This window comes from Drosophila albomicans, chromosome 3 (assembly GCF_009650485.2).
Source record: "Drosophila albomicans strain 15112-1751.03 chromosome 3, ASM965048v2, whole genome shotgun sequence".
In the NCBI taxonomy this organism is placed as follows: domain Eukaryota; kingdom Metazoa; phylum Arthropoda; class Insecta; order Diptera; family Drosophilidae; genus Drosophila; species Drosophila albomicans.
Window position 1 is genome coordinate 10250999 of NC_047629.2, and position 27465 is coordinate 10278463.

At 36.6% G+C, this 27465-nt stretch overlaps 4 protein-coding genes across 5 annotated transcripts in view; 2 read left to right on the plus strand and 2 right to left on the minus strand.

Moving 5' to 3' along the window:
* LOC117572434 (G-protein coupled receptor dmsr-1) overlaps positions 1 to 27465 on the plus strand; it is a 47018-nt gene that overhangs the window by 15645 nt on the left and 3908 nt on the right. For both annotated transcript variants that reach the window (XM_034255261.2, XM_034255262.2), the window contains exons 3-4: positions 7281 to 7360; positions 25765 to 26048. In XM_034255261.2, coding sequence (XP_034111152.1) covers positions 25824 to 26048 — 225 coding nt within the window. In that variant the 5' untranslated portion in view covers positions 7281 to 7360; positions 25765 to 25823. The remainder of the gene's footprint in view (positions 1 to 7280; positions 7361 to 25764; positions 26049 to 27465) is intronic.
* LOC117566713 (uncharacterized) lies at positions 10351 to 10803 on the minus strand. The gene is made up of 2 exons (XM_034246258.2): positions 10613 to 10803; positions 10351 to 10549 (listed from the first exon to the last, which is right to left on the minus strand). Exons 1-2 carry the CDS (start codon positions 10731 to 10733, stop codon positions 10452 to 10454), a joined length of 219 nt encoding a protein of 72 aa, XP_034102149.1. The 5' UTR covers positions 10734 to 10803; the 3' UTR covers positions 10351 to 10451.
* LOC117572429 (zinc finger protein 316) lies at positions 17970 to 20093 on the plus strand. Its single transcript, XM_034255254.2, has 2 exons — positions 17970 to 18430; positions 18493 to 20093. Exons 1-2 carry the CDS (start codon positions 18221 to 18223, stop codon positions 19969 to 19971), a joined length of 1689 nt encoding a protein of 562 aa, XP_034111145.1. The 5' UTR covers positions 17970 to 18220; the 3' UTR covers positions 19972 to 20093.
* On the minus strand, positions 20782 to 22168 carry LOC117572443 (uncharacterized). Its single transcript, XM_034255273.2, has 2 exons — positions 22089 to 22168; positions 20782 to 21418 (listed from the first exon to the last, which is right to left on the minus strand). The coding sequence occupies exons 1-2, from the start codon at positions 22098 to 22100 to the stop codon at positions 21128 to 21130; spliced, it is 303 nt and encodes a 100-aa protein (XP_034111164.1). The 5' UTR covers positions 22101 to 22168; the 3' UTR covers positions 20782 to 21127.

Below are 27465 nucleotides of genomic sequence, written 5' to 3' on the forward strand. Positions count from 1 at the left end.
TATTCAGGATGCTCTCAACCCACAAAAAAAAAGAAAAAAAAATGGATGGCGATGCTACGTGTCCCATTAGGTGGGCACATAACCAAATAATGTCTTAAATCGCATTAAAGCTGGTGAAAATTTTTCGTTTATTAAATTAGAGAAGAGAAGAGGAAATACCTAATACAAAATAAAGATAAATGTAGATTAAAATTAAATGCAATTTGATGTACGGCGTAAAATTCAATGCATGGAAAATCATTTCAATGAAACTATGCCAAGTTGGCCACTTGGCTCTTTGACTCTCAAGCTTCATTCATTATGCATTCATTTTGCAACAAGCAACAAGGTTGCAAGGTACGACGACTAAGAAAGTGCTTTAGAAATTGTCGTCTTACGAACAAATCTTGACGGCTATATATTTAATGGTGTAACACAACAACATCGAAGCAAACACAAACATACTGAAAAGAGGGGATGCTCAAGCATCTGTGTGCTGTGTGAGCCAGCTAGAAAAGCGCACAGAACCCCAGCTTTCAACACCTGAACACTTGAAAATAATGAAATGAAACAAAATTATGTTAAAATGCCAAAGCACGAGATTATGTTGATGCTGACGGTATTTGCTGTTGATGATGTCGATGCTGCTCCTGCTGCAGGCATGCAGCTCAGCCAACATAAAAAAAAGGAACTAAAAAAGCTTTAATCGAGTGTGCTTGACTGTGAGATACTCGATACCTATTTCAATTAGAACAATATTCTAAAAATATATCGGGTCCTCTCTTGTCACTCAAAAATGGTAACAAAATTGGCAACTTTAAATTTGTTAGTGTGACCGAACTGATTCAAAACATCTGCGCAGAATGTAAACAAACCTTAACGAAATATGTGAGCGATCAAAATCATCGAAAAATTTAAATGGAATGAATTTTAAAAATCTGTAGTGCAATTTACATAGCTGTGCACTCATATTTATTTAAAAATTTTGCTGTGGTAAGCTCCGTTTGAATTTCAGCTCGATAAAATATTGCATGACTAAAAAAATATGCCGAAAATTGGTGTTTGATATTTTCACATAGCTCGCGTGAAAAAGCCTCAGTTTTTTTTATACCCGCTACCCATAGGGTAGAAGGGTATTATAACTTTGTGCCGGCAGGAAATGTATGTAACAGGTAGAATGAGGCATCTCCGACCCTATAAAGTATATATATTCTTGATCAGCGTCAACAGCCGAAACGATATAGCCATGTCCGTCTGTCCGTCTGTGTGTCTGTCCGTCTGTCCGTATGAACACCTATTTTGGTATATACTATAATTACTATAGTACTTATGATTCCTGAAAATTTGGTTGCGATCAGATAAAAATTGTGGAAGTTATTAAAGAAATACTTTTGTATGGGCAAAAACGCCTACTTACTAGGGCTCTTAGTTGCTTTGGCCGACAATCTGGTACATTGTGCCGTCTATGGTATATTTTGAATGGTGTGCTGTATCGATATACCAAACATACCATTCGGTATATATTTAGTATTTTCGGTATATTTTGAAAATAATACCGCAATATTTTGCCCTTATTAAAAATGGGTAGCGGGTATCTCACAGTCGAGCACTCGACTGTAACTTTCTTACTTGTTTTTTTATGGGTTTTCCAGTATTGAAAAAACTGAGAAAACCCGAGTTTTGTTGGTGCTGTGGAAACGGGGCATAATACCGTTGTGTAGTAGGCGTTGTTTTGCAATACAAAAAGTATTTCTTAAAACTTAAATTTCTTAAAAAAAAACTGATATACGTGCAATACTTACAAATGCTAACGCAAAAATTGTTGCTCTCTTTCTTATAGTTTCTCCGCTCTAGTATTTCATACGGATAGTCAGAAATGGATTTTTTCTTTCGGCTGTTGACGCTGATTAAGAATATATACATATTATGTAGTTGTCAACTTGTCATTTATTAGGATTAAGTTAGCTAAAAGCTATTTTGATTTGTATTATATTTTTCTCTTAACATTTGCTATTTTAATGAAAATCATAATGCATCCTTTTTTTTTTTAATTATTGAGTTACTCAAAATGAAAAAAAAATGTTAAGTTATTTAAAATTAAATAAACTAGCTGTTCTAATTAAATTTTGTCTCAAAGTTGCGTCTATTAAAGCATTTTCCAATTTTAAATGCATCGATCGTCAGCACTGCTATTTCAAAGTTCACAGCTGTATATATAGATGCCTCCTTCTACCTGTTACATACATTTGCTAAGGACACAAAGTTATACGACTCTTCTACCTTATGGTTAGCGGGTATAGAAATGTTTATACTGTATGTATAAACTCGTATATAAAAGCAAAATCCACAACAAAAACTTTACTTTGCCCCCATTTGCGCTCATTGAAACTGCTGCTATCGTATTCCCTGACTGTCAGCATTTCTATTCGCAATTCAAACAATTTGCATAATTTTCAATGAGAGCTGAAAAAAAGTAAGTAGGTGAAGCGACCTGGGTTATGGCAGTTTCTATTCCTATATCTCACTTTAGTCTGTGGCTGAGCACAATGGCTTTAAGTAAGTAAGCGTAAAAGAAAAACGTCGCAATTGTGATGGTTATGCTGGCTTTCTTTCTTTCACTCAGCTAATAGCCGCTTAGCACAGATAAGAGCTCTGGATTGGACTTGGCAACAGCTGTTATCAAATTGTTAGCTAATTGTTAATACCCCGTTCCAAGTAGAGAAGCAGTCGGGTAGTTACACTATAAATATTCGCCTTTTTATAAAGTCTGCTTTGTTAATGTGTACAGCGTATTTATATGGCTAAGCTTTTGCTTACTTTAAAATAAGTTGAATGCAAAGTTGTGAGATTTGCTTGTGCTTAAGCGAACTTCTAAGTCTTTGAACTTCGCGTCAGACAAAATTAATTGAAGCTGAAGCTGATGCTGAAGCTGATGCTGTAGCTGAAGCCTTTAGTTGTAGTTGTAGTTGTAGTTGGGATGCTTCCATTACATTATTCTGAAGCTTAATTGAGTTTGGTCTGCAATTTGCATTTGAATGCAGCAATTAAAATCTCTCGCTTAATTTACTAAACCCAGTAGAGTGTGTAATCTTTTCAATGCAATAAAAGTTCCTGTCAAGCCAACCAGACTGCCAAAGGAGCACTCAGTACGCCATACTTTTATAATCATAGCTAAATAACAATAGACAATATCAATTGATATAATATATATATGATTCCTTTATTATTAAATCATCCATCGGCTGTTTGTGATGGATTTTGCATCCCTTCTTTGCTTTGAATTTTAACAACAGCTTTTGCGTCTCATACTCAGCTTGTCTATAAAAACAATAGCTGCTAACATGACAAGGCCAGATGTTGGTTTCCTTTGGCTTTGGCTTTGGCATTTGCATTTACTGCGCAGGATGTGTCAAATTATTGCTGGAGGAAGCAGCAACCACCTTTAATTTGCATAAATTAAAACGTAATAAATGAACGTTAAATGAATTGGCATTTGCCACGGCATAGATCGATGTGACTGACTGGTGTTTGAGTCAGCTGCTAGCCAAAGCCCCATCTTAATCACTCTGCGAGCTTTTTATTATTTATGTTTTTATATAATGCATAAAGCGTTTGTCGCTACGATTCCCCAATGACGTGACATAATTAAGCTTATTGAGTTTGTGCCTCATTGTAATCAGCCGAAAGCACTAAAGGTATTAAGAGCACATTCAATCGATTGCGATTACAGAACGTGAGCGTGGTTTACTGCATTATTAAACAATGACTTTAACCTCTGTAATTTCTCTATTCAGAACTCAGAGATCCGAATTATTTCTGAACGCTGCCAGATGCAAATACGCATTGATTAATACATGGGAGCTAAGAACTTGTGGTATTCCCAAATTGGGTATTTTGTTCTATAAATATACAACAATCTTTGGTAAAGGTCGATCAAATTAAATTTAATTGGCCTTAACAAAAGGTATCACGCCCATACAGTCTTAAAACGCTTAGCGTCCTTTAAATTAATTTGTTGTTTACCAATGGCGATAAAAATGCCAATTTATATAATTACAAGTACAATATTGGCCAGCCATTGGCACACATAAAATGTATTGGACTACGCTTCATTAGATCCACAAACAGAGTGCAAATAAGTTTGGGGGGAATGTCATGGTCAGAAGGCGTGAAACAAAGGTGAAAAGGTGTGGGGGCTTTGTTTGATGTATGTGCTGAGAGTGACATGTGTAGCTGGACAAATCAAATGTGAAGCTCAAAAAATTTGATATAACTTATGGAGACGTTTAATGATTCGCATCCAGTTGACGGCAGAACAAAACAAAACAAAACAGAGCGGAACACAGAACGGAACGGAAGAAGAGGCTTCCTGTGATTTATGGGATACCGCATTCCTCTCTCTGGTTTCATTTGTCACAACAAAGCAGCCACACCTCTTTTGTTTTTCTTTTCGTTGCGTGTGTGTGTCCCCAAACAGAACAACAACAGAATGTCAACCAATCCGATTGACTGGGATTCGACGGAGGACACACCCGTTCCTCGATTTGCGTACACAGAAATATTGATATTCTAAGTATTCCGCGGGGAAATAAAAGCTCCTTGTACACAAACACAAGCATGTGTTGGGTAAATATGACATGCCCTTTTAGTTATGTCAAGGCATGGGTATAGACTAGGAAAACAAATCACCAATCACAAATAATATTGCTTTTATCAGCGTGTTGCCTTTGTCTTATTGTGTGTGTGTGACAACAAAACCCGCAACAAAATTGTGGTTTTCTATCTTTTCGGCAGGATTTTTGTCGCCTTGCATCTCAAGGTTAAGTCCCAGCTCAGTTTTCGTATAAATTAAGTTATGCGGAATATTTTTATGAAGATACAAACAATATGCTCAGCAATTCACTTGAGTGTGTGTAAGCTTACAAAATGTGCTGAAATTCTCAAAAACTTGTAGTGTTTGCACTCTTTAAAGCTGATCATAAGATTTATACATTTACTTTTGCAAAATTTTATTTTATTAAAAAATAATCTTTCTATAGACGTGTCGAGTGTTGAAATCAAATACAAAAGATTGATGCTTCAGTGCAAGCCTGCAAGTATGCATTGAAATATTTTATAGCTGAGCTTACTGTGCGACTCTTGAATGCTTAGGAAAAATCTGCAATTTATTTTCAACTCAGTTTCAATTTGTTATAATGCTCTTAACTAGTTTTCTTTTTACTGTGAAGCGTGTGCTAAACTAAGTTAGTGCTTGGAGAAGTTGAAAATTGGTTGCTATGACAGTCTCTCATTAGATGCAATACAGCAGCCAACTCATCGTATACTTAATATTGTGCTCAGTTGAGTTGAAGCCAATTTCAAGTAATCAAGCACACAGAGTATTAAAATCCACTTTAAGGAAGCATTTACCAATCATTGAAATGCAAAATAAGCAGATAATGAGCATCTATAAATATCTTATGAACTTTATGCAGTAGTAAGACGAGTTTATCTCTGGGATATTTGAAGTATAACTGTAACTGCACATATGTTGAGATGTGTGTGCTTTGTTCTCGAACTTGTGCTATGCGCCTTTGTTGACCATTGACTGAGAATGTGAATGCGCCTGCTGATCCTTGACCCTGAGCCTCATAACCGCGTTGACTGCTGACATTACAATGCGATGATATGATGTGATTATGCTAATTTAATGCCGCAGCTTAAACACTCTCGAATGATGATAGCCACAATGACGTTGATAATGATGTGAAGGCCAAGGCGACGTTCGAATGTCTAAGTACCCAGCAGCCAGCCCATTATCTCAGCGAAGAGCTACTTAAATTGAGACTACGACGGCGATGGCGACTCTATCACTGCGTATAATTGTTATGCCTTTTATGATAGACTTCTTGCTGCTTTAGGCTTCTTCTTTTTTATACACGTTTTTTTCTGTATTTATGCGATGATGTAGTTGATATCGTAAAGCAGGATGTGTCTGTGACATTGTGCTGACGATGTCATTGCCTAGGCAGCAGTTTTTTTTTTTTTTTTTTTGGTTGCTTCTCTGCTTTATAGATGTGAGTAAAAAGGTCGATAGCCGACACATACCATACTGACTTACCATATGGGTGGAGTTCATCCATTTGATTTGCGCGCCCCAATGGACAACATTTTGTATGTCTTACGACTCAAATACCGGAAAGGAACTCTTTCTTCCATAGCATACATAAAATGTTGCGTCTGCTCAGCTGAAGCTGATGTTCATGCCAATGGCGATGCTACTAGGGACTCAACAATCCTTAAATGAAATAAAAATCAATGTAGTGTGCACGCTCACAGCCACACGCATCCTGTGTTGGCAACCTGTGACCACCCCTTTCTGTCTATTTCAGCCTCACTTCCTCACACTTCCCCACATCCTCACACACACACATGGTCATCGGCAGTCTGCTTGGTTGAGTTTTGCGTTGTTTCTTTTAACGGGTGCCAACTTTTCCATTAGCAAAGTTAATACCACTCACGAAGCGGTTATAAGTCGACGAAATCACGAATGCTTTGAATTAAGTTAACAACTCAGAAATCTCTCTCCCTGTATATGCACTTCTTCTTCTCCCATATATCCTGATTGACTTTAGCTTAACGAAGTTGGTAGCATACTTTTTGGGGCACTTTAATTCAACGTTTTTTCGTTTTCTACGCGTTAAAGTTCATTACGCCTAGACGATGAATTTGGATTTGTTGTTCATAAATTTTGATAAATTAGATTGCTTATGCCTTTGGGTCAAAGTCTTTTCAAGTTTTGCTTTGTTTCATTCCAAAGTTCTCTTAACCCATAAAAAACAATGCAACATTTTTGAACAAATACTTTCGGGAATAGTATAATTGGGTGTAGATGTGTATCTAATTCGCATTGTCATTTTCGTCTTCATAAGGTGAATGCACTCGTCCTCATTACTCGTTCAATGGTCTGTCGAAATCATAAAGTTTTACTGGATGAATGAGCACAAGAATCCCAGAATTAAGTTCAACAATTTGTTTGTTTGTCTATAAAGTTTGTTTTTGTTCAATTTACATTTTTTACAAGTTGAAGAATGAAATTTAAGAGAGAGAATCATTCAGTCGGCCTCGAACTGCGAATTGAACTTGAACTTTGTAATTATACCTGTTTGTTTCAATAAAGTCGTAATATATTTAAATGTCTTATTCGAATGATACGACAAATTGATAAATGATTGTCAGACAGTGATTTCTCATGTGCTCTTTAACGGTTTTGCGTGTTATTTGTTTTTTATCATCTATCTCTCTCTCTCACTCTCTTTCAGTTTAGCACTTTTTGCTGGCGCCAACAATTTGCATAATTAAAGCCGTCGTTCAGATAGTGAAAAGAGATAACGAGCTACAGGTAAGTCAGTCTATTTATAATGGAGCGATTCGATATTTGCAATGCAAATCATCAGTTTTTTTTGTTTTTTTTTTTTTTTTTTTTTTTTGTGGTCGTCGTTGTTGTTATTATTACGGTTGCCCGAAGCTGTTAACAAATTTATTCGCCTGGCGCATGCGAGAAATGTGTGGGCTTTTGTTTAAGGTGTTTTCAGTTATTGTTTATACCCTGTCACCATCAAACGGTTTTTACTGGGTTAAACTTAGTTCAAGATTACCGCCTGACCGATTAAGCCAAGTCTCGACTAAATTAGAGATTCAACTTTTACCGACTGACAACAGAAAAGAGTTTACAGAGTATGCGCTGGTTGAGCATTTCAAATTGATATAACTCATACTAGTTTGGTATTTTGATATTCTGGAATTCCATTGGGAATTTTGGGAATTTCTTGTGCGATTCAGGTTGTTTGTTTCACTTAAGATATTCAAAGCCTGCGACAAACAGATGACAACATGTGGGAGAGCAATAAAATGGTCGTAAAGAAACTATTGTCACTGGCATAAAATAACTAAGTAGCCTGACAAATTGCCTTGGGCAATTTAATGACACACCGTGTGTGAGTTGTAAACAAACTAATCAACCGGATGTGAATTATTGCACGTTAAATATGAGCATCATTAGAGCTGAGTGCAGTTATCGACCCTTGGGGGTTCTTTTCGCTTTTCTACTCATTGACATTCAAACATATCGACTATTGCCATTTACATAAGTATCATTCTAGTCTTGCATTGACGTCAAATCGAAATCTGTCATCCTGCTTTGCTTTCTCTTCTTCATTCACATTGCACAGAAAAATATTGTGTGCGTGCAAAGGACAAGTGCTTTTGTTTATCAATTCCTTGCTTGGTTGACTTGGTTATGCAACAACGTTAAGAATATCGCAGGTCACAGGACATAGCAAATTGTTTGCTTTTAGTCATGTTGAATAGCGTGAACCTCCATAAAACGAAACAAGTAGCTTGTTCCATATGCTGTGTTTATTCTGTGACGTAAATTCAGTTCGAGCATGTAACAATTTCAATATGTGCAGCTTGTGCCAAGCCGAAAATCCTTTTATTGCGCATCATAAATATGCAAGTCAAATAGAAGGTGCATTAATATGATAGTGAGCGAGCTATCAGCACGTTTGCCCTTTCCCCCAACGCAAACTGAATGAATTTGCTTCACGATTTTAGTTGCAAATAATTTAGTTTGATGCCAAGAGCTGGGTAAACACTTGTAGCTCAAATAGCGACACGAAATTCACTGAAACTTTCATCTGGATCAAATGTGTCACAATCTGGAACGTTGATCAACCAGAAAACTTTGATATTCTCGACAAAAGTTAGTTACTAAGCTCTGCGCATGCAGAAGTGGACAATTCATATATGTTGTACGACAAACTTTCTGCATGTGTCTGCTGAGAATGTGTGAGTTGTAAGCAGAGTGGAGGAACTGGGATTCGTCGTTTGATGGCAGTTGGAATTTACTTATTCAAGTTACACAAGTGCTTTTATACTTATTATATTCCCGGGACACTGTTCGCTCTTTAAGGATTCGATCATTGTATTAAAGAACCTTATGTAAAAAAATGAATTTCATGCATATGCATATGCTAACATATGTTATAGGCATTTGCATAAAAAAATATGATGCAATTCTCAGTAGCAGCAAGTTACTGTAATGCAAATGACGGTATAATTTAAAGTTGTTTTTATTCATTTCATTCATCATTTAAAATGTTGAAAATTTATATTTGGTTTTCAATCTAACTAATGGCAATGTGGGCTATAAAAAGCAATTGGTTTAAAATTATTTAAAATGTTGTTAACTTTGTAAAGTTGCAGTATTTATTATTTGATAAGTTTTATATACTACTTCGTTATCGTTTAGTACTACTTAACGCTTATACGAAGCAATTATTATGTACTACTCAACACTAATTTTAAGTAATCATTATGTACTACTTAAAACACACAACACTTAAAATAAGAACTAAAAGAAAGAAATTAGAGAATCTATTGTGTGTCATCGGCGCTAGAAAAATATTGTGAAACAAGAGTGCAAACGAAAGCAAATTGGAAAACTATTTAAAATGGGAGAAATTAATGAGATTATCATCAGTTAAATAATTGAACAGTACAAACTACAATTATATTAACAACCTTTGTATACTTTTCGGTGCGCAACAATAAAATTTGCTACCTTCAAAAACATTATCGAACCCTAAACTGAAACAAATTTAAATTAAAATAGTATACAAAACAATGTGATCGAGTATTTAATTAATTGCTTGCATAATTGATAACCTTTTTTGCAAATAATCCAATTACTGGCATTCTGTTGCTTGTTTTTATTGCGGTTAGCAGCGTTGAAACTAATTTCAATTTATTGGTGTTGGATAAATAATTCATAAATAATTACTCGTTAGTAGTTGAAATTTAAAGAGGATTCTAAAATAAATAACACTTAATTGTTATGTAGCTGAGCGGATTATTGTGATAACACTTTTAAAGTGTTTATCAACATTTTTTCCACATCTATGATTTAATTCGAGTAAATTGGCTAAATTAAAAATTCATAATTGGGCAAAACTAAAAAGCTGAAAGTTAATCAATTCGGGTTATTCCTCTAATCAGCATATCTTATTTAATATGTAGAAACACACATTCCGCTCTGGATGAACGTGTTTGGAATTTCTTTTTAGAACAAGTTGTGCTAGAATAACCCCAACGATAAAACCAAGTGAGAAAAGAAAGAATTCTTATTAAGCAATTCGTGTTTAATGTCTCTTAATTTAATTTGTTATATTTTTAAATTTCGATATAAATGTTTTAGGGTGTTTAATTGGCTTTGGCGCTAATTGCCTTATTTTTGCAACGGTGTGAAATTCCAAATAAAATATTCAGATTTGCATTTTGAAATGTCTTTGCTCTTTACTTTTGGAATACATTAAATAAATAAGAAACGAGTTTTGATTTTATAAAGATATTATTTTATTCTTTTCATGTTTAAAACTAAGTGCAATAGGCAAAAAACACAACATATGGTGGTCAACAGAAATCGGGAATATTCAATAGTAAGAGCGTGGCACAAATGTGTTGGGGTCGATGAGCGTGGCCACCTCCCAGGGATGGACAATGGAGCGTCCTGGAATGCGATTATAGGCAGCTGTGGGAATAATCAAGACCAGTTAACTGAAGTTCAAAACTCTTAAAGTGCTTCCTAACTTACCGATTATCTTGTTGATGGCCGTCTGAGCGTCAAGAATCTGGGCATCAGGAGCGGGGGCAGCGCTGACCAGGATAAGGCAGACGGTGGCAATTACCAAAGCGAAAACGATGAATTTCGACATTTTTGTGGTAGTTTTGTGGTGCTTCTGTTGCCTGTGGTTACTCTGAAGTTTTTGGTAAGTCTAATTAGCCAAGTGGCAGCTGCCGCTATTTATACTACACACACAGCTGAAGATGATATCCAAAATATCTCTGGGATGAATGAAAGCCAGAAAGCCAAAAGCCGAAGGCCAAAAAAGATGCGAGATGAGAGACGAGAGCCGGCCGAGTAGCAAATATTGAGAACCCGAAAGCCTAAAACCGCTAGTCACAGCTGTTTTCGAAATTGATTTCTTGTTTTTTTTTGTTTGTCGCAATAATTAATTTCTATGCAGAGAGACTACGAAATGCTCTGTTACTCGTACATATATAATCCTAATCGTAAGACACTCTCCCTACCCCACCCAAGCCCTGTTGTGATGATGCCCGGCAAAACAAAAGCAGAACGGAATAAAATAAAATGATTGAAACGAGTTTCGCAAAAGAACAAACGTTTAAGGTTGACGCTGGGAATTCCACAGAGCATAGAAAGTAAACAAAAAAAAAACAAAAAAATAACACGACGATTAAATTAATAAATATATTAATATTTCTCGGCTGCTTTTTTCAACAACAATTTTGTAATTTAAATTTATGTGCATTTGCCATTATGTTATCTATATCTGCCACTTTGGTGTTGTTTGCTGCTGTCTATCAGAGATTTGTGTTTTTCTTCGTTTTTGCATAAGAATCTCATATCGTGTGTGTTCCCTTTTGCGGTTCATTGTACGCACAATTTTTTTTGGTTTTGGTTTTGGTTTCGGTTTTTGGTTTTCTGTTTTGTTCTGGATTTTTGCGGCTTGGGCTTTTCCCCATCGTTCTTGCTGTTTTTGTCTTCATATTTTTTGTATTTTGTATTTTTTTTATTTTTTTTGATTTGATATCCGGCGCCGCATGCGAGATCAAAGACCAAATTCGTTTGATATGGCAATTTTGTCGCCTTTGTTGTTGAATACTGATTTATAAACAAACCGGTTCGCATCAATTTGTCGCCGAAAGAAAGTAAAATCTTGTTTAATGACATGCTGCGTATTTTCTATTCATAAATTATATTTTAATTCTTATGTCTCTTGGTCTAAATACCATTTAGAGAACATCCACAAAAAGTTGGATGGGATAATTTCAACGAATGACAGACTGACTCATTAGATATCCTTGTACTACTTAAAGCAAACCAATTGTGCATTCAACAATATATTTTATTATATTATTTAAATATTTGTGGAAACCAATCAATCAACATTTAAAGTGCAAGTAATGCAAAACTCCCATTTGAATCCATTAATAAACGAATATACCCCATGTCTCTGCTTTGTGGTTTATGCAGAGTTCTAAAATTTGCAAATCCTTCGCGTGACGGCTTTTAAGGGTCCTTTAGACTGTAGCTGTAGGCGGCAACAGCTGTCCCACAACACGCTCCAAAGTTTATACACCATGTGTGAGAGTCTGTGTGTATGTGTGGGTGAGTATGAGTGTGTTAGTGTGTATTTGTGACCATGTCGATGTAACTGCGTGAATAGCATAAGCAAAAACGCACACGCACAAGTTTGATTGGAATTTGCGTGTTGGCCGTTAAAGAATGAGTATGAGTATGAGTATGAGTATGGGTATGGGTTTGAGTATGAGTTTGAGTTCCCCAGACTGTTCGCTTATGGGCCTGTTTAAGTTATTGTTGTGTTCAATATAATGCGCGTAATGCTAATGCAGACACGTGACGCCTTAACAAAATTGTCATCACTCTAATGATTGAGACAAATGTGACACAAGACACATCCCTCGTAATGGGATGGGTGGTCGATGAGGCTGACTGCTCAACTCTGCTCATATTCTCTGACATTGTTAAAATATCTCCTTCGACTCCCTATCCTCATTTCCTTTTTACTTGTTGCTGGTGCATGGGAATCGAGTTTCTGTCTGGCATATGGTTTATGAATTGTTAATCAAGTGTACGCCTAATGAGACAGACATGAAGCGAAATAAAGCTGCTTATCGCAATGTTTATTAGCCGCCAGTTATACAATCTGCGCCTCTTCAGTGCTCACCAACCAGCCCCCTAATAGCAGAGGGCATATCTCGCAGTCAATATTAATAATGAACAGCAACGACTCCAGGGTTTACTTTCACACATAATACGTTTGTTTGGCTCTTCTTTGCGGAGGTTGTTTATAGAGTCTGCTAAACGGTAACATTGCATTAATCAATAACAACTTTTTAGATTATTAACTAACGATTGATTTGTAATGATACAATAGATTTATTCGTTTAATATACATTTGTTATAAGAACAAATTGTAATGAATATAATTGAATGTAATGCAGTTGAATGTTTGGTATGCGAGTTTAAGGTGACCATTGGCAGTGTTTGTAGATCCTAGCTGTGGTAGAATAGGGCCTCAGTTTGAGGATTCCGGCTTTGTGTGGCTTCCTATGCGTTGATTTAAGTACTGCTCCCAAATGAGCCAAATTTTGAACGTGCGGAAAAACAATATATTTAGCAAGTTCCACCAATTTTAGAGCGACCGTTTTTGGCAACCTTTAAGACCCTAAAATTGGCACGCAAATGGCAACAAAAATGTATGGCCACACCACTCAAACATTTGCCTAATAAATAAATGCAATTATTAAACACAAAAAAAAAAAAAACAAACAAATGAAATTACATTCATTGCCTATTTCTATGGCGACAATATCCCAAGCACATATTATTGCAACTTGGTTGCAACATTTTTTGATTTTCAATTGCATATTTAATATTGCGACTCCACAACAATATTAACAATATTAATTAATGCTATTTCTCAGACGCTTTCTTTCTATTTTTTTGTAATTATCTATCTTGATGTTCACTTAGCTGATATGAGTACGGAATAATATCCACATACACTCCACTATCTGAGTATCGACACGCTTACAAATTTTTTTGTGCTAGTAACTGCAAAACGAAATGCCGCCGCAAAAATGTCTCAAGGAACAGCGCTTTAATAGTGTCGTGAGACAGATACGTATCTTTAATAAAAGAGAAGAGATATTTATGAGAAACAAAGGCTGCGAAGACTCGGTACATTCGCCAGAACAAAATACTAGACGCCAGAGCCAGGAGCCAGAACATGACGGAGTTCACTTACTTGAGAATGAGGCTGGTTCTTTGACATATAAAATGAAAATAAAAATAAAACCATTTAAACACTTTTAAATATGTGGATGATTTTTAAATTTCACTATAAAAGTTCTAGCAAATATTAAACAGCCCTCGTGTTGTTAAGATAATTTGCGTTGGGTGCAAATTTAGTCAACATACAAAATATTTCCGCTTGGGGTATTATAAAAAACAGAAAACACACAAACGCGAATTGAGCGAGAGAGAGAGAGAGAGAGTGAGAGAGAGGGAGAGAAAGAGAGCAAGAACCTAGATCAGTCACAATAATAATAATAACAATAACAAGGAGAAAACAGAGGGCAACCACAATAGGGACAGCACATAAACATATTACCCCTGGGCGCATTCATATTATACGCTTATAAAAAATTGCTTGTTGATGGCGCTGCTGTTTTTATATTATAAGCATACTAAGTTTATGTTGACACATACATACATACACATATATGTATGCATATCCCTTTATCCATGCTGCAAGTGTGAGAAATTGAGAGAACCGCGAAAGGATTATGTGTGAAGTCGAGTAATTTCTGAAATGAAAACAAAGCTCAGCGTATTTACATACACCAAGGGGAAGGCGTGCGACATCTCTTCATATGATTGATGTGGCATTAATTAGCATTATCCAGAGTCTAATCAGCACATGTGGTACTATCATTTTGCCCAACTCTACTTAAATATGGACGAAAGAGTGTCTACCAACTACATATTAAATAATATTAAATTTAATTTTCAGATGCATCAGATTACATGTTAAATGATCAGTTAAGTAGTATGCATAACAACATAATTAACTTGCCATGTTATCTTTCGGTTGCTCATTAATTATTCATAGCATTGTGATTACACCACCGACACACCTGAAGGGTATTATTAAGTTGTGAATACATAAAAACAATTGATAAATATTGACGATAGAGTGGAACGCTTCCGTAGTGCTGCGGTGGTGAGATTAGTTTCAGAGTATTTACTCAGTAAAACACTTTCGACCAAAATACGCCCACATGGTTTTTGCGCATTTCTGTGAACTGTCTGTGAATAATATATATTGTCAGTTTGCTTTGCGCTCGAGTGCATGAAATGTGAATGAATGAATACAAGTGGCTGTGAAATGAACTGATGAATGAATAAGAGGCGTGAATTTTCAAGTGAAGTTTAATTACACTTCAACGAATAACTCTATGAATAGTAAGTTGAAAATAAGTAAAGGAGAGTTACTGATGAGTAAATTATTTGATTGGAGCCCATTGATTAACTTTCTTAAATATTATAATTTATAGAATATAAAATGTAAAAATAATTCTAGATTCTTAAAATCATAAGTGTTACAGTGCCTTCTTATCGCTCAATTTCCAAGAGCAAAGCGTATTCAACAAGTTATAGAAAATGTTGCATACTTTGTGGCGTCGTCAATTCTGATGAAACATAAAAGGGCATTTCACACTTGTGGATTTAACCACTACGCTTAGGCGACTGAATTTGAAATTATTGCAAATGTGAAATATGCAAATTTAATTCACTAAGCTACCGCTATTATTACTTGTTGCTCGGCATATTGAATGACAGACTGATTCAATGTGCCAAATACTGTTATGCAAATATTTCCAGTCGCAGCCGCCAAAGGAAAACTTTTGTTTTCGAACCAGCATTCTTCACATTTGCGATGCGTAGGTTTTGCGTGTACACACGGCCAAGATATTTGACTTTATACAAAGTGAAAGACAGCATCAGAGTCAAAGTCGTGTCACTCCCAGACATTACATTTTTAAATTGATCAAGATATCGCTTTACGACCACGAAAAGAAGCAACAGACCATTCTTTTGGGATGTGTATTTGTGTTTATTTTTTTATTATGGATAATTCAAAAGCAGCATTGCTGCTTATGTGCCTTGTACCTATCTTGAATACGTAATGCGATGTTAATTTGATGCAAACATGAAAAGAGCATAAGCTGCACTCTGCTTTTAAAGCCTGCCAAAAATTGTGAGAAAACATTTAAAAGTTTATTCCAGTGCTTATGGTTCTTAAAAGCTAAATTGCATTTAATAGCTTGTAAAATGCTGTCGAACAACTCGTGTTAAGCCAAATCCGATTTGGCATTTATAATCATCAAACAATGAATTAAAGAGAATATATATGACACTGTAAAATGTTATACCTTCATTCCTATTAAAACGATTTATATTGTCAAAAGAAAAATTAATTTAAATCTGAATTACATTGCAGTAGAGAATTCACTTCATTTATATTAACTTTAAAAAGAATTGGAGTAAAACGAGAACAGGTATTTGAGTCAGCTCTTTGTCAATGCTACACAAGTATGTTCAAGTCCAATAACGAATCAAAGCAACAAGCATATCCAATTAATTTCAGTTATTTGTTGGGTTAAGTTCTCAGAAATTCAAAAGAACCAAATATCAAAAGGACATATATATGACTGACTATACACATGCAGGACTCATGTATCGGTTATCGATTTGAAATCGAAAACTTAAACAAAAATATACATACATATGTGACAGATAGTTGTCAACTGTCCATTTTGCATACACCATGAGTAAGATGAGAAGAGCACACGGTGGATATCCTTACCACGTTCTATATTATGAAACAGTTTAGCCAGAAGCAACTCACTCGTAAGCATTGAAGACTGCCAGCATATGCTGATGTTTGTGTTGTGGATGCTTTCTTGGTCGACGGGATGGTTACACGATGCCTTCAACTCATGCATAATTAATCATGTTGTGACGCCGATGAATGCCTGTACATGTGCCATTGCCCATGCCCTGGGAATGCGCTTGTCAGTTGACATGGTCGCGCTTTTTTATCACTGCCAGAGGAAACGTTCCGCTATATTTATCTTGTTACTTATACGGTCTTTCGCAATCGTTGCTAGCTATCGTCATAAACCTACCCCAACCCAACGTTGCTCGCAGAAATCTCAGAAGCTGTTCCAAATAGGGCAACCCACTCTCCAAATGTTGACGATGCTAATGTCAAGTAGGCGCTATGCACGTTTTGCCGTTATAATTGTTGACGTAAATCACAAAAGAAAAGATGGTTGGAGAGGAAGTGAAAAAAACAGCACAGACCGAAAAAAAGTACAAATGTATGTATTCAGAGAACTGTGTTGGGGACCTGTTAACACACAAATTGCCTTTGAATGGGTCCTGAATGTTGATGGGCCAACTTTAACATTATTTCACAATACAATACCAACATTTTTCTTTGCAGCACTTTAGGCGTTGATTTCACATAATTGAAATTAATATCTTGGCCGCGTCAGGGGGCTTGTGATGGGCATTTTTAGTATTTTCGGTTTTTACCCCCGACAATAAATGAAGCACTTTGTAGACGCCAATTTTTTCTATTGTAAGAAAAAAATAAATTGGTTGGAGATTTCGATTTAAATGAAAACTTAAGAGACAATTAGTGAAGGCTTTTCGTTTTTTTGAAAGCACACAATTCACACTGAGTGCTTTTAAATTTTTAAAATCGTGCGATACATTTTAATTGTGGAATTTTAATTTTGAGGTTCAAACAGTTTTCAATTTCTGAAACCAGCAAAAAAAAGGAAATTAAATTAGACGCGTTGTTGGACACGTATACGTTGTTAATTCACTAATTAAAAAATGTTGATGGAAAATACATATATATTAAAAAACCATTCTTCAAAAATTATTTGTTAATACCGTATAAATGTATTTTATTTTATAAAAGTAAACGGGTTAATCGTTTCTTATAAAATTAAGTAATTAAATACATATTTAAAAAAAATCATTCTGCAATTATAAATTTGCAAAAAGAATTTATAAAATACTAATAACATATATGTTGGAAATGTCTTCGCTGATTCCTTAGCAAATAATAAATAATATCTATGGCTACATTAATTAATTTTCATTTTAATTAATACAACTTTGTAAAAATTTATTTCATTTCAAATTGAAAGCATTTGGCGCGCATATCTCCCATACCAACGTTTTTATCGATTTCGATAAGCGTTTGACATGCGCAGCAGTATCGATACTTGGAACAGCTGTGCCCAGCGTGTATGTACTCATACAATATGGCGTTGTTGTGTAAAAATGAACAAATATTCGGATGTATGAAAAAAAATTTGTGAAAAATTGCAATTTGCGGAAGTTTTAATGATTTAATATTGTGCATTGCAAAGACAAGTGGATATACAAAGAAAGAGTGACAACTTTTCAGTGTTAAAAGCAGAAAATAATAAAATATTCTCTGTAGACTGTTGAGACCGGCGTAACTTTTGAGGCGCCAAAAATCACAAAACAAATCATAATAATAAAATGGAAGAAGAAATAACGCCTGCGGTTGCGACAAATGGTGTGGCGAATAATGGCGATGAGGGTGCTCTGACGGAATCGGGAGCTCCATTGTCGGTGGTGGATGCGGTTGCTTCGACGAATGAGTGGGAGAGGGGAGGCGCTGTGGAGCTGGCGAATGAAGAAGAAGCAGCATCAGCGGCAGTTGCTGGCGATAATGTTTACATGAATGAGGTGCGAAAGCAAGACGATGTTAGACAAGTCACACAGACATAAACATACTTAAAATTTTGCAGGGTAATGTTGCGCCTAATGCCGGAGAGGGTGTAGAAGCAGTCGCTGCTAGCGCCGTGGAAGGGGCGGAGGTGCAGGAGGAGGAGGAGGAGGAAATGGGTGAAGCCGAATACCTGGATGATGCGATGCCTGATGATGACGGGGACGAAGAAAACCCAGCAGAAGAAGAAACAATAGCAGACAAGAATAATACTACTAATGCAGAGACGGTAAAACCAACAGACGCCTCAGAAGCTGTCGCTGAATCGGTAGCAGAAGAAGGCAGCGCTAATAATGTGGCAACAGATGCTGAAACATTGGAAGAAGCTGTGGAAGAGGACGTCGAGGAGGACGAGGCCGTAGAGGAAGAGATTGAAGAGGAGGATGACGATGAAGAAGCTGAACTCATCACTGGTGACGATGCCCAGGAACAGCTTAAGACAGCCGGAGATGCCACAGACAAGGCGAATGTGAGTGCACGCTCTGGAGCCCAAAAACAGGAGGAACCAGTGGATGAGAATCAGTGTCGTGTGTGTACCAGCAAGGACAATTTAAAAAGTCTCTTTACGAAGACCAGTGATTCTACTACGCCGGCTGACATGTTGCTCTTGATTTGCCCCAGTGTATCTATAGCGCCCAAGGACTTTATGCCACAATTTATTTGCAACAACTGCCAGCAGAGTCTCACCATTGCCATAAAACTAAGGAAGCAGCTGGAAACTACGGAGAAGGATTTGCGTAAGCGTCTTTCACGCAGTAAAAACAAAATTCGACGACCCCGCGGATATGTTGTTATCGACGCCCCCGTCTCCGATTCGGCCAGCGATGAGGACGAGGAGGAGCTTAACGATGATGCTGAGTTCAAAGTCTCTGATGTTGCAGGCTCTACAAGTCCCGACAGTGATTCTGCCGACTCGGATATCAGTGAGAAACGCAAGCCAGGCCGGCGACGAGGTCGCAAGAAGAAACGCTCGGCGGGCTCTGAAGAAGAATATCCACAGAAAAAGAAGAGTCTGATGTCACAACCCGCCCTCCCTGCGCAGGGACCATTCGAGTGCGATCAGTGCGATCAAAGCTTTCCACGCAAACAATCCTATGTGATGCATCGCAAAACTCACGATCCGCGCCACGAATACCTCTGTCAGATATGCAACAAGCAGTTCAAGGTGCGGGGCGCCTACAAAACGCACATGGAACGCCATGACTCGGAACGTGCGCAGTTCCGCTGTGAGTTGTGCGCACAGGTTTTCCGACTGCGAGCCGAACTTAAGCGTCACATGGGCCTCAGTCACGATGAGCATGGTGTCATCTACGAATGCAAACGCTGTCAGCGCACCTTCCTCACCCAGCAGCGCTTGCAGCGCCATCAAAGCACCAGTTGTATACGTCACTCGGAAACAAAAGTCAGACGAATGGAGAGCCATCCTAGCCAGGGACGAGATCTATTCAAGTCGGTAGCACCCCTGACCACAACCTACTGGAGCGACAGTTTTTCCGACTAATTCTCAAGCGAGTTACACATTCGTTTCAAAACAATTTGTGTACTAAATAATTTAAGCTTATACATCATGTACACACACACTTGTGAACCATTCAATGAACCGTAAAAATTCCTGGAAACAAATGCGAAATGTTGGTTGTTTCTTATTATACATATGAATGCTGGGTGTCCACTTGAAAGGCAAATGTTTTTTAAGCATTCAACCAGTAAGCTTCTTTAGTATTTTGCTATAAAATTATATTAAATGAGAAGTGAGCTTTGAGTTCATGGCAGTCCAGTAAAATCTAATAAAGTGTTCGTAATTTTGGTTCTCTCAATGTGTGGTTTGGTTATTTGAGCTCCAAGAGGAATTTAATTTTGTTATTCAGTTAGTTCCCTTTTTTGTAGAAGCATAAAAAAACCATGAATGGGAGAGTTTTGTATGAGATTCAGGAGTCTTTTATGAGATTGATTTGGAATTTAAATTAGAACAGATAATGCTTTAACAACAAACTCAAAACTAAAGTCCGTGTGGCAGATTGTACTACAAAAACGATGTAATATTTAAGACTGCTCGAATTGCCGCATAAAACTTTGATTTGATGTTGCAATCATAGTATAAATGTAGCAGCCAAATGCACATAAGTGCCGTTATCAACTGCAACTCGCATGCCAGAATTAAAATACATAACAATAATTTCGCTGTATAATGTGCGTAATCACAATGTTCACTTAATGGCCACTCTTCGTACCCCATGCATTGTGCATCTCCAAGGGCCACTAAGCGTTTAACAGCTGGGATTATGTGCTCCAAGCTGTGACATTGCACTGGTTAAATTTGTGGCAACCGCAAAAGGAAGCGGAAACGGAAGCGAGCAAAGGGACCTCCAGTTGTTGCAAACTAAACTTCGCGAAACGAAACGAAAACTTGTTGTACTCGTACATGTTTATTTGTGAAAAGCAAAATATAAACTTAACATGCTGCTGCAGAATGGCCGGATGAGTGAATTGGGGAATTGTGTGGGGTTGGTGATGAGTGTAAGATGTTGAACAACACAATCATTTCAAATGGCTGGGATGCAAATGTAGGAGGTGGAGGAGGAGGAGGTAGAGTCTGCTTGCTGTTTGTTGACTCCTTCAGCTGTCCTAGTTGATCCAGTTATCCAGGTGCTGTCCGCTTAGAAATGGTGTATCGAGTGATAGGTGGGCAGATGGTAGGACAACGACGAGACCGGATGATGCGCAATGAGCGGAGCGTGTGCGATGAGCGGTGCATGCGAAATTATTGGTGCATGGTGAACGACAGTTGGTGCGGCCACGTAATGCGAGTGGGTTATCAGTGGGGCGTGATAGCCCAGGCCAAGTGACAGGCCACGCTTGGCCTTGACCGATGACTCCGCCTGCTGTTGCTGCTCCTCGGCAACGGGTGCGGCCAAGATGCAAGCGGCGCCAGCAATAAGCAAAATTAACTGTAACAAATCGCATTTGCATTAGTATTTGCATTTACATTGTCCAATGGCCAAGAATTTTTCCATTAGCATTTCCCATTGACAGCAAAATTGAAAATCGAACATGAAAGAAAAAGTGCACAAAATTCTTGTGTTAAAAATAGAACTATTGTGTTAACAAATCCCCAAAAAGAGACAAGCTCATTTCTCTTGACCCCTAATACGAGTTGTTGTTCAGTCCAGTTGTCATTAATCTTGCTTCAAAATTGTTTTTCGTTGAAATGAAAGTTCAAGGAATTTTAATAATATACTTTTGAAATTGAGAACGGTTTGACAAAGTTCTTTTTGAGTGTAATGCATATTTTCCTAATGATTTTTTAGAGAAAAAAGTGAACCTTTATTTGAAAACTTAAATAAAAATTTGTGAAGATTAGGTTTCTCTTGTAATTAAAAACTAATAATTTGAATTGTTTATTCTGATTCTGGCGGTTGCCAGTGTATTGCTTCAACTTTGAACAGAAAGTTTAAGTAACACTTGAATGATGCAGCAAATCTTGCAGACAGAGTCGAACTTCAACTTGTTATCAAGTTTAGGTACTTATGTTATTATGTTCCACTTGCTTCTGCAAAACTTTTGTCAAACTATTTAACTAATGATGCAAAGTTTCCTTTGAGCAAAGCTTCGACTTACTGTGAATTTCATAGTGATTGAGTTTGATTTAAAAACTTAGGGAGTTTTTGTTTTGGAAGTTGATACACTGCACAGCACTGTGTCGAAAATTGAACTAACGATTTTTGAAGTCAGAATCTGTTTATTTATACGATTCGTATCTTGTGCGTAAACTACTAGAAACGCACTCAAAACGAAGTCAAACGCACACATTAGGCAAAAACAATTTAGGCAGTAAAAAGAAGCAAAAAACGAATACGAATCAAACGCACATATTGGATGCAAGTTAAGTATGCCCACATCGAGTCGAAATTGTAGCAAACAAGTTGCAACTCAGTTGGCCAGAGTGTGTGTGAGTGTTGTTGTTGTTGCTGTTCAATTGCAGCACAGTCAGAGTCATAAATAGAATTTGTTTTTGATTTGGAAAAGTGTTTGGAGTACAGCACAAGTCACTCATGCTGAGTGTCAACTGAGGCCAAAGCAGCTTGATAAAATTGCATTAATTAATTGAAATGGATATGGATCATGTAGTCAGTAATTTCAACACGGTTCAGTTATAATTTCATCTAAGGAAATTATAATATTGTTAGTTATTGGCAAATAAATATACCTTAATCAATTTAAATTTGTCTAAATTTTGATAAAAGATAAATATTGACACGACAAATTGAATAATGAAAGTTTTTTTTTGCTTGTTTATGAAAAACATGCAAAATTTGTTTGGCCACTGGCTGCAGTCGAGCGTAATAAGCACTTGATAAATTGGTTCAATAAATCCAATATACATTTCATATTTGGTTGAATTTATCAAAGCCAACAAACTAAGCACAACCGATTAAACTTGTTGATAACTTTAAAGCTTGATTTGAATTGTGTTCACATGGCAATGGAAAGTTTTCCTTTGGGGCAATTTCTGTTTAGTCGCAACTAAGTGATACTTTATCGTCTTATTGGGCTGTTACTGTGTTCAGTTTTAGTTGGCGTATTAAAAACATTTGACTGTAATTACATTTTAATGTGCAGCAAGTGCGCGGCAGGATCGTTAAAGCAATTGACAGTGAGGCGCAGTGGGACGCGCATCTAGGATACGCTCGCATATCCAACAGATACAAAAGCATCTCGCAGATACAATTGCCAAGTGCGCGCTGGGGACTCATACTCTGGTTATGGTTATGCCTCAGCGTGAAGTGCCGTAATAAAAAGCAGTCACACACACTAACATACATACATCTAGTATATTCTATTGCTAGCTTATGTGTCTGTGTAACGGAACATTAATTAACAGTATAGCTGCTAATGGCAGCAGCAAAAAGCAAAAAATCCGTATGGCGTTTATCTCAAGTTGTCAGTTGTCGGCGTTTCGCATGTTTTCGCTTGAGTGTGTATCTGTATCTGTATCTGTATTTGTATTTGTCTGTGTCTATGTGTATTTGTGTGCCTCTTTGCGGCATTCTTGTTGTGTGTAACGCCAGCTGTTTCTCCATTTCCCGACGGAGGAGCCCCCAAAAGAAATAAAATCCAACTAGAACAAGACATTTCGAATAAATGATACTCTTATATTTCGTAGTGTAACAAAGTTTTCAAACCTTCCTTTCTCTTGTATATATTTTTTTGTAATTCCTCAATTCCCAAAAACAAAAATTTATTTATTTAACTTTCAACTTCAAAAAAATTGCAGTCCTGCTTTCAAGAAATCTTTATTGAAAAGTAAATTTTAAATCTTTATTTTCAAACTTTTCGATCATGAAAAAAATATTGAATCAAGATATCATAACAGTTTAAATTATTTTATACTTCAATGAAATGCTTAAGTAATAACAAATTATTAGTTTGTTTTTACAATGTTTTGTGCTACTTTTGATCTTCTGCAGGGACTGCAAAGAATAATTATGAGTTAAAACATCTCAAACCCAAAAAAATAGTCTTTAGGAAGAGTGTAAAATACACACATATATATTTATTTTGATAAGGAATTAAGGATAAGCAATACAATAACTTTTACATTATATTGTTTTTGACAATTTCAATACTTTCAACTTTTTAGTGAAATTTAAATAATATATGTTATAAAGAGTTATTATTATTGAATTTTTATTTTATTATTATAAAAGTTTCTAACTTTTGACAAAGTCAATATACCTCAACTACCTGCTAAAATACGAGCAGCGTATAAGAAAGAAAAAACTTAGCACTTTGCCAAACACAACGGAAAGCAAGAAATATTGCATAAATTATTGTTTTTTGCTGCCAACTTGTTCACATAAATCTATTTGCACAGACTTAAAGGGAACCCGATTTGTCGTTGAATAGACAGATGTACAGATGGGTGTTAAAGAGTGTCAATCGAACAACAGAAGCTGTATTTAATTGATAAAGAGACTGAGGATAAATTGATCATAGCGGGAGTTCACTTTAAATCTGATATTAAAGTTGCTGTCAGGTAGCAGAAAGTTCACATGAGAAACACAAATTTGCTTTTAATTCTGTTTTATTTGGAGCAAACGCAGCTGTTGGCTTTAATGCAGCAGTTACCTGTAATAATTGAAATGAGTTTTGTTGGTTATATTCTGATTGATGGTTGCTTGTTATTTGCAGGCCAAATCCATGTGAATATTATTGAATAAATAATAACATATTGGCACAGCAGTAAAATGCGTGATTTGTGTAATGTTCTCTCATGTGTGTACGAGTCTCTGGCATATCCATCAAAATCAAATAATTGACAACTGCCGCCGACACAATTTACGTTTTGCCCAGTTGTGTTGCAATTGCTGTCAGCTCAACAGACAGACAGAGGGAGGGACGGACGTACGGCAGTTGGATGGAGAAACAGTTGCTGAAAAATTTGAATTGCAATTGCGAAATGTCGAACAGGATTTGTTTTTCCCCACTCTTCGCCCCTTCTCCTCCTCCTCCTCCTGGACCCATTAGCCGAGTGCAACACCTTCGTTGACAGGTGGACATTGGGGCGAGACTTTGATTGGCCAACTCACAAACTTGACTGATTTATATGTCATGCAAGTATGCACACATATTTATCATCGAAAAGCAAGTAGAAAAAAACCATATTATAACATACAAAGATTGTTGTATCTCTATCTCGTTGGCCAATTAACAGCTACGCCCAGTTACTAACCACACTGCAACAGGTGTGCTCTCGTTAAAATACCCTTCCGAAATGTGTCTCATTAGCTTGTCGTTAAATTTGATGCGAAACACACACAAATAGTTGTTGAAACTAGCTCAGGATGTTTGCTAGTCGTATACGCAACTTTGCTTTAATTTGCCACATTACATTTTCCATCAATTATCGTAAAATTATGTTGGCCAGTTTACCAAGTTTCTGCTTGCTTGGTTTCAATATAGTTAGTTTGGCATTTGAAAATTCATGAAACCTGAAATTGAACATAAATTGAAACTGTTTATTGCTCAAGTGCATCTGCTTTAGACTCAATTTTGCAATATTTGTTTCTGTCTCTTGACAAAAAGTAGCAATGCAAATGCCAAACAAATTAAGGGACTATCTTTTGCAGGCAGGAAAACAAAAATTTGATGTTGATAGAGGCAGTTGCTAATTGTCAGAAACCAAAACCAGAAATTCGTATTTGATACGAATAGGAATCTCTTTTTGCTTTGTATTATTTGCTTGCCTTTCAATTGTCTAACATATTTTTGAGACTATTTCTCTCTTTTGCAGTGAACATGCTTTGAAGTATCGAACCAATATGTTTATCATTTGCAATCGAGTGCTGACAAATGATGCAAGACTTAGCCATGACGCAACCACCAATGAAATTCAATGAGTCGATGCTCAAGGACCTGCATCTCACCACATTTGAACTGCAGGACTTTCTGCATCGCCTTATCGATTTCCAGATGAAGAACCATTCGCAACCGGATGAGTGTCGGGGCTATTGTCAAGGTGATATCTACAAGTGGGTTGGCGCTTACAACGGCATCCATGGCTATGTTTCCCTTTTGGTAAGTAAATGATAACGGGTTGCCGAGCGACTCATTAGAGAATGTTTTGACTGCTGCTGCTGCTGCTGCTGCTGCTACAGTCATGGGGCTAATTATCCTGATGTCGTCCTGTCATCAGCCAAGACATTTTTCACTTTGGTCAGTGGGCGAAAAGATGGAGAAAAGGGCTGACTGAAAATAAATGAACGGCCCGACAGAATGTGTCAAGGAATGTAAACCCTTTAGGCGGATTCGCTTTTGTCCCCGGTTCGGCGACTTTGGGCGAAGCCCCAACACCTTTGAACTTTGAGATTTCCCTTTTTTTAGATCAAAAAACGAAAATGTCACAAAAACAGCGACAACAACGACGAGAACAACAACGAGAGAAGCATTAACAAAAGCACATTAAATGAATTTATGTGTTTACATAATTCATAAGCTTACGCCCAAACAAATTGCTTTAGATATTTAACACCATCGAATTAGCAAAGGCTTGACCAATTATGCCTCTTTAAAGGGTTAAATTAATGCAAACAAATTTCAACTTTTTGCCGGATTCTTTTGTTGAATTTAACTAAAAGCTAGAATCCTATTAAATAAGCAGAAAAGGAAGTTGAAAATTGGATATGCAAAGTAGGAAGCTTTTTAAAGAGTTGCGCATAATTAGGAAAATAATTTGTTAGAATAGCTGAAATTTAATGTTAAATGAAAATGAACGCGAAAGAGGCTTTTGTTAATAATACCCACGCAAGTATTTAGTATTGAGGCAATATTTAATTACTTGTAAGTTCTTTGTAGTTATGCATGTATGAAAACTCTTGCCAGTTTCCTGGTTAGAGAGAGAGAGAGAGAGTAGCACAGACGTGCCTTTTCCTGACAGCACATGCTAATATCAGCAGAGCAAAAATCTCATATTCATCATGCGGTCAAGTCCGCAGTTTGAGTGGCGTATGAATAAAACATCGAGCAACTTGGACTGATGAGATTTCGGCTTTTAGGGGTGTTTAGGATAACTCAAAGAGTGCGAGGCAGCTTTGCCCCTTGAGGAGCCTGAAAACTGTTTTTTTTTTTTTTGGGCTTTAACTTATTGTTATGATTGTAGCTACAGTTAAGCTACGCTATAATGATTTGTCATGCATTTAAGAACTTATTGTTCATTGCACTATTTCTTGAAATTAAATTAAAATTAATTTGGATTGTAGTAGAAATTGAAGTTGAAATAACCATTTTGTTGCATTTTGATATTTGTTTGTGGCTAATACCCTAAGGGAAGTACGGTAGAAAGGTATTATGACATTGGGCCAACAGGAAATGACCGAATTCGCAGAATAAGCTTTTATGCCATTATGAGCCAATACCAAGAAGAGAAAGAAAATAAGATTAAAGTAATAAAATTGTTAATGTGAAAATAATATTATAAATGACGCAAAATAGAATT

Bases quoted from the DNA above. Each gene is read 5' to 3' on its own strand.
- LOC117566713 (XM_034246258.2), bottom strand. From the start codon at position 10,733: ATGTCGAAATTCATCGTTTTCGCTTTGGTAATTGCCACCGTCTGCCTT. The intron at 10,550-10,612 runs GTAAGTTAGGAA...TTATTCCCACAG, and splicing joins GGCCATCAACAAGATAATCG to CTGCCTATAATCGCATTCCA.
- LOC117572429 (XM_034255254.2), top strand. From the start codon at position 18,221: ATGGAAGAAGAAATAACGCCTGCGGTTGCGACAAATGGTGTGGCGAAT. The intron at 18,431-18,492 runs GTGCGAAAGCAA...AAAATTTTGCAG, and splicing joins ATAATGTTTACATGAATGAG to GGTAATGTTGCGCCTAATGC.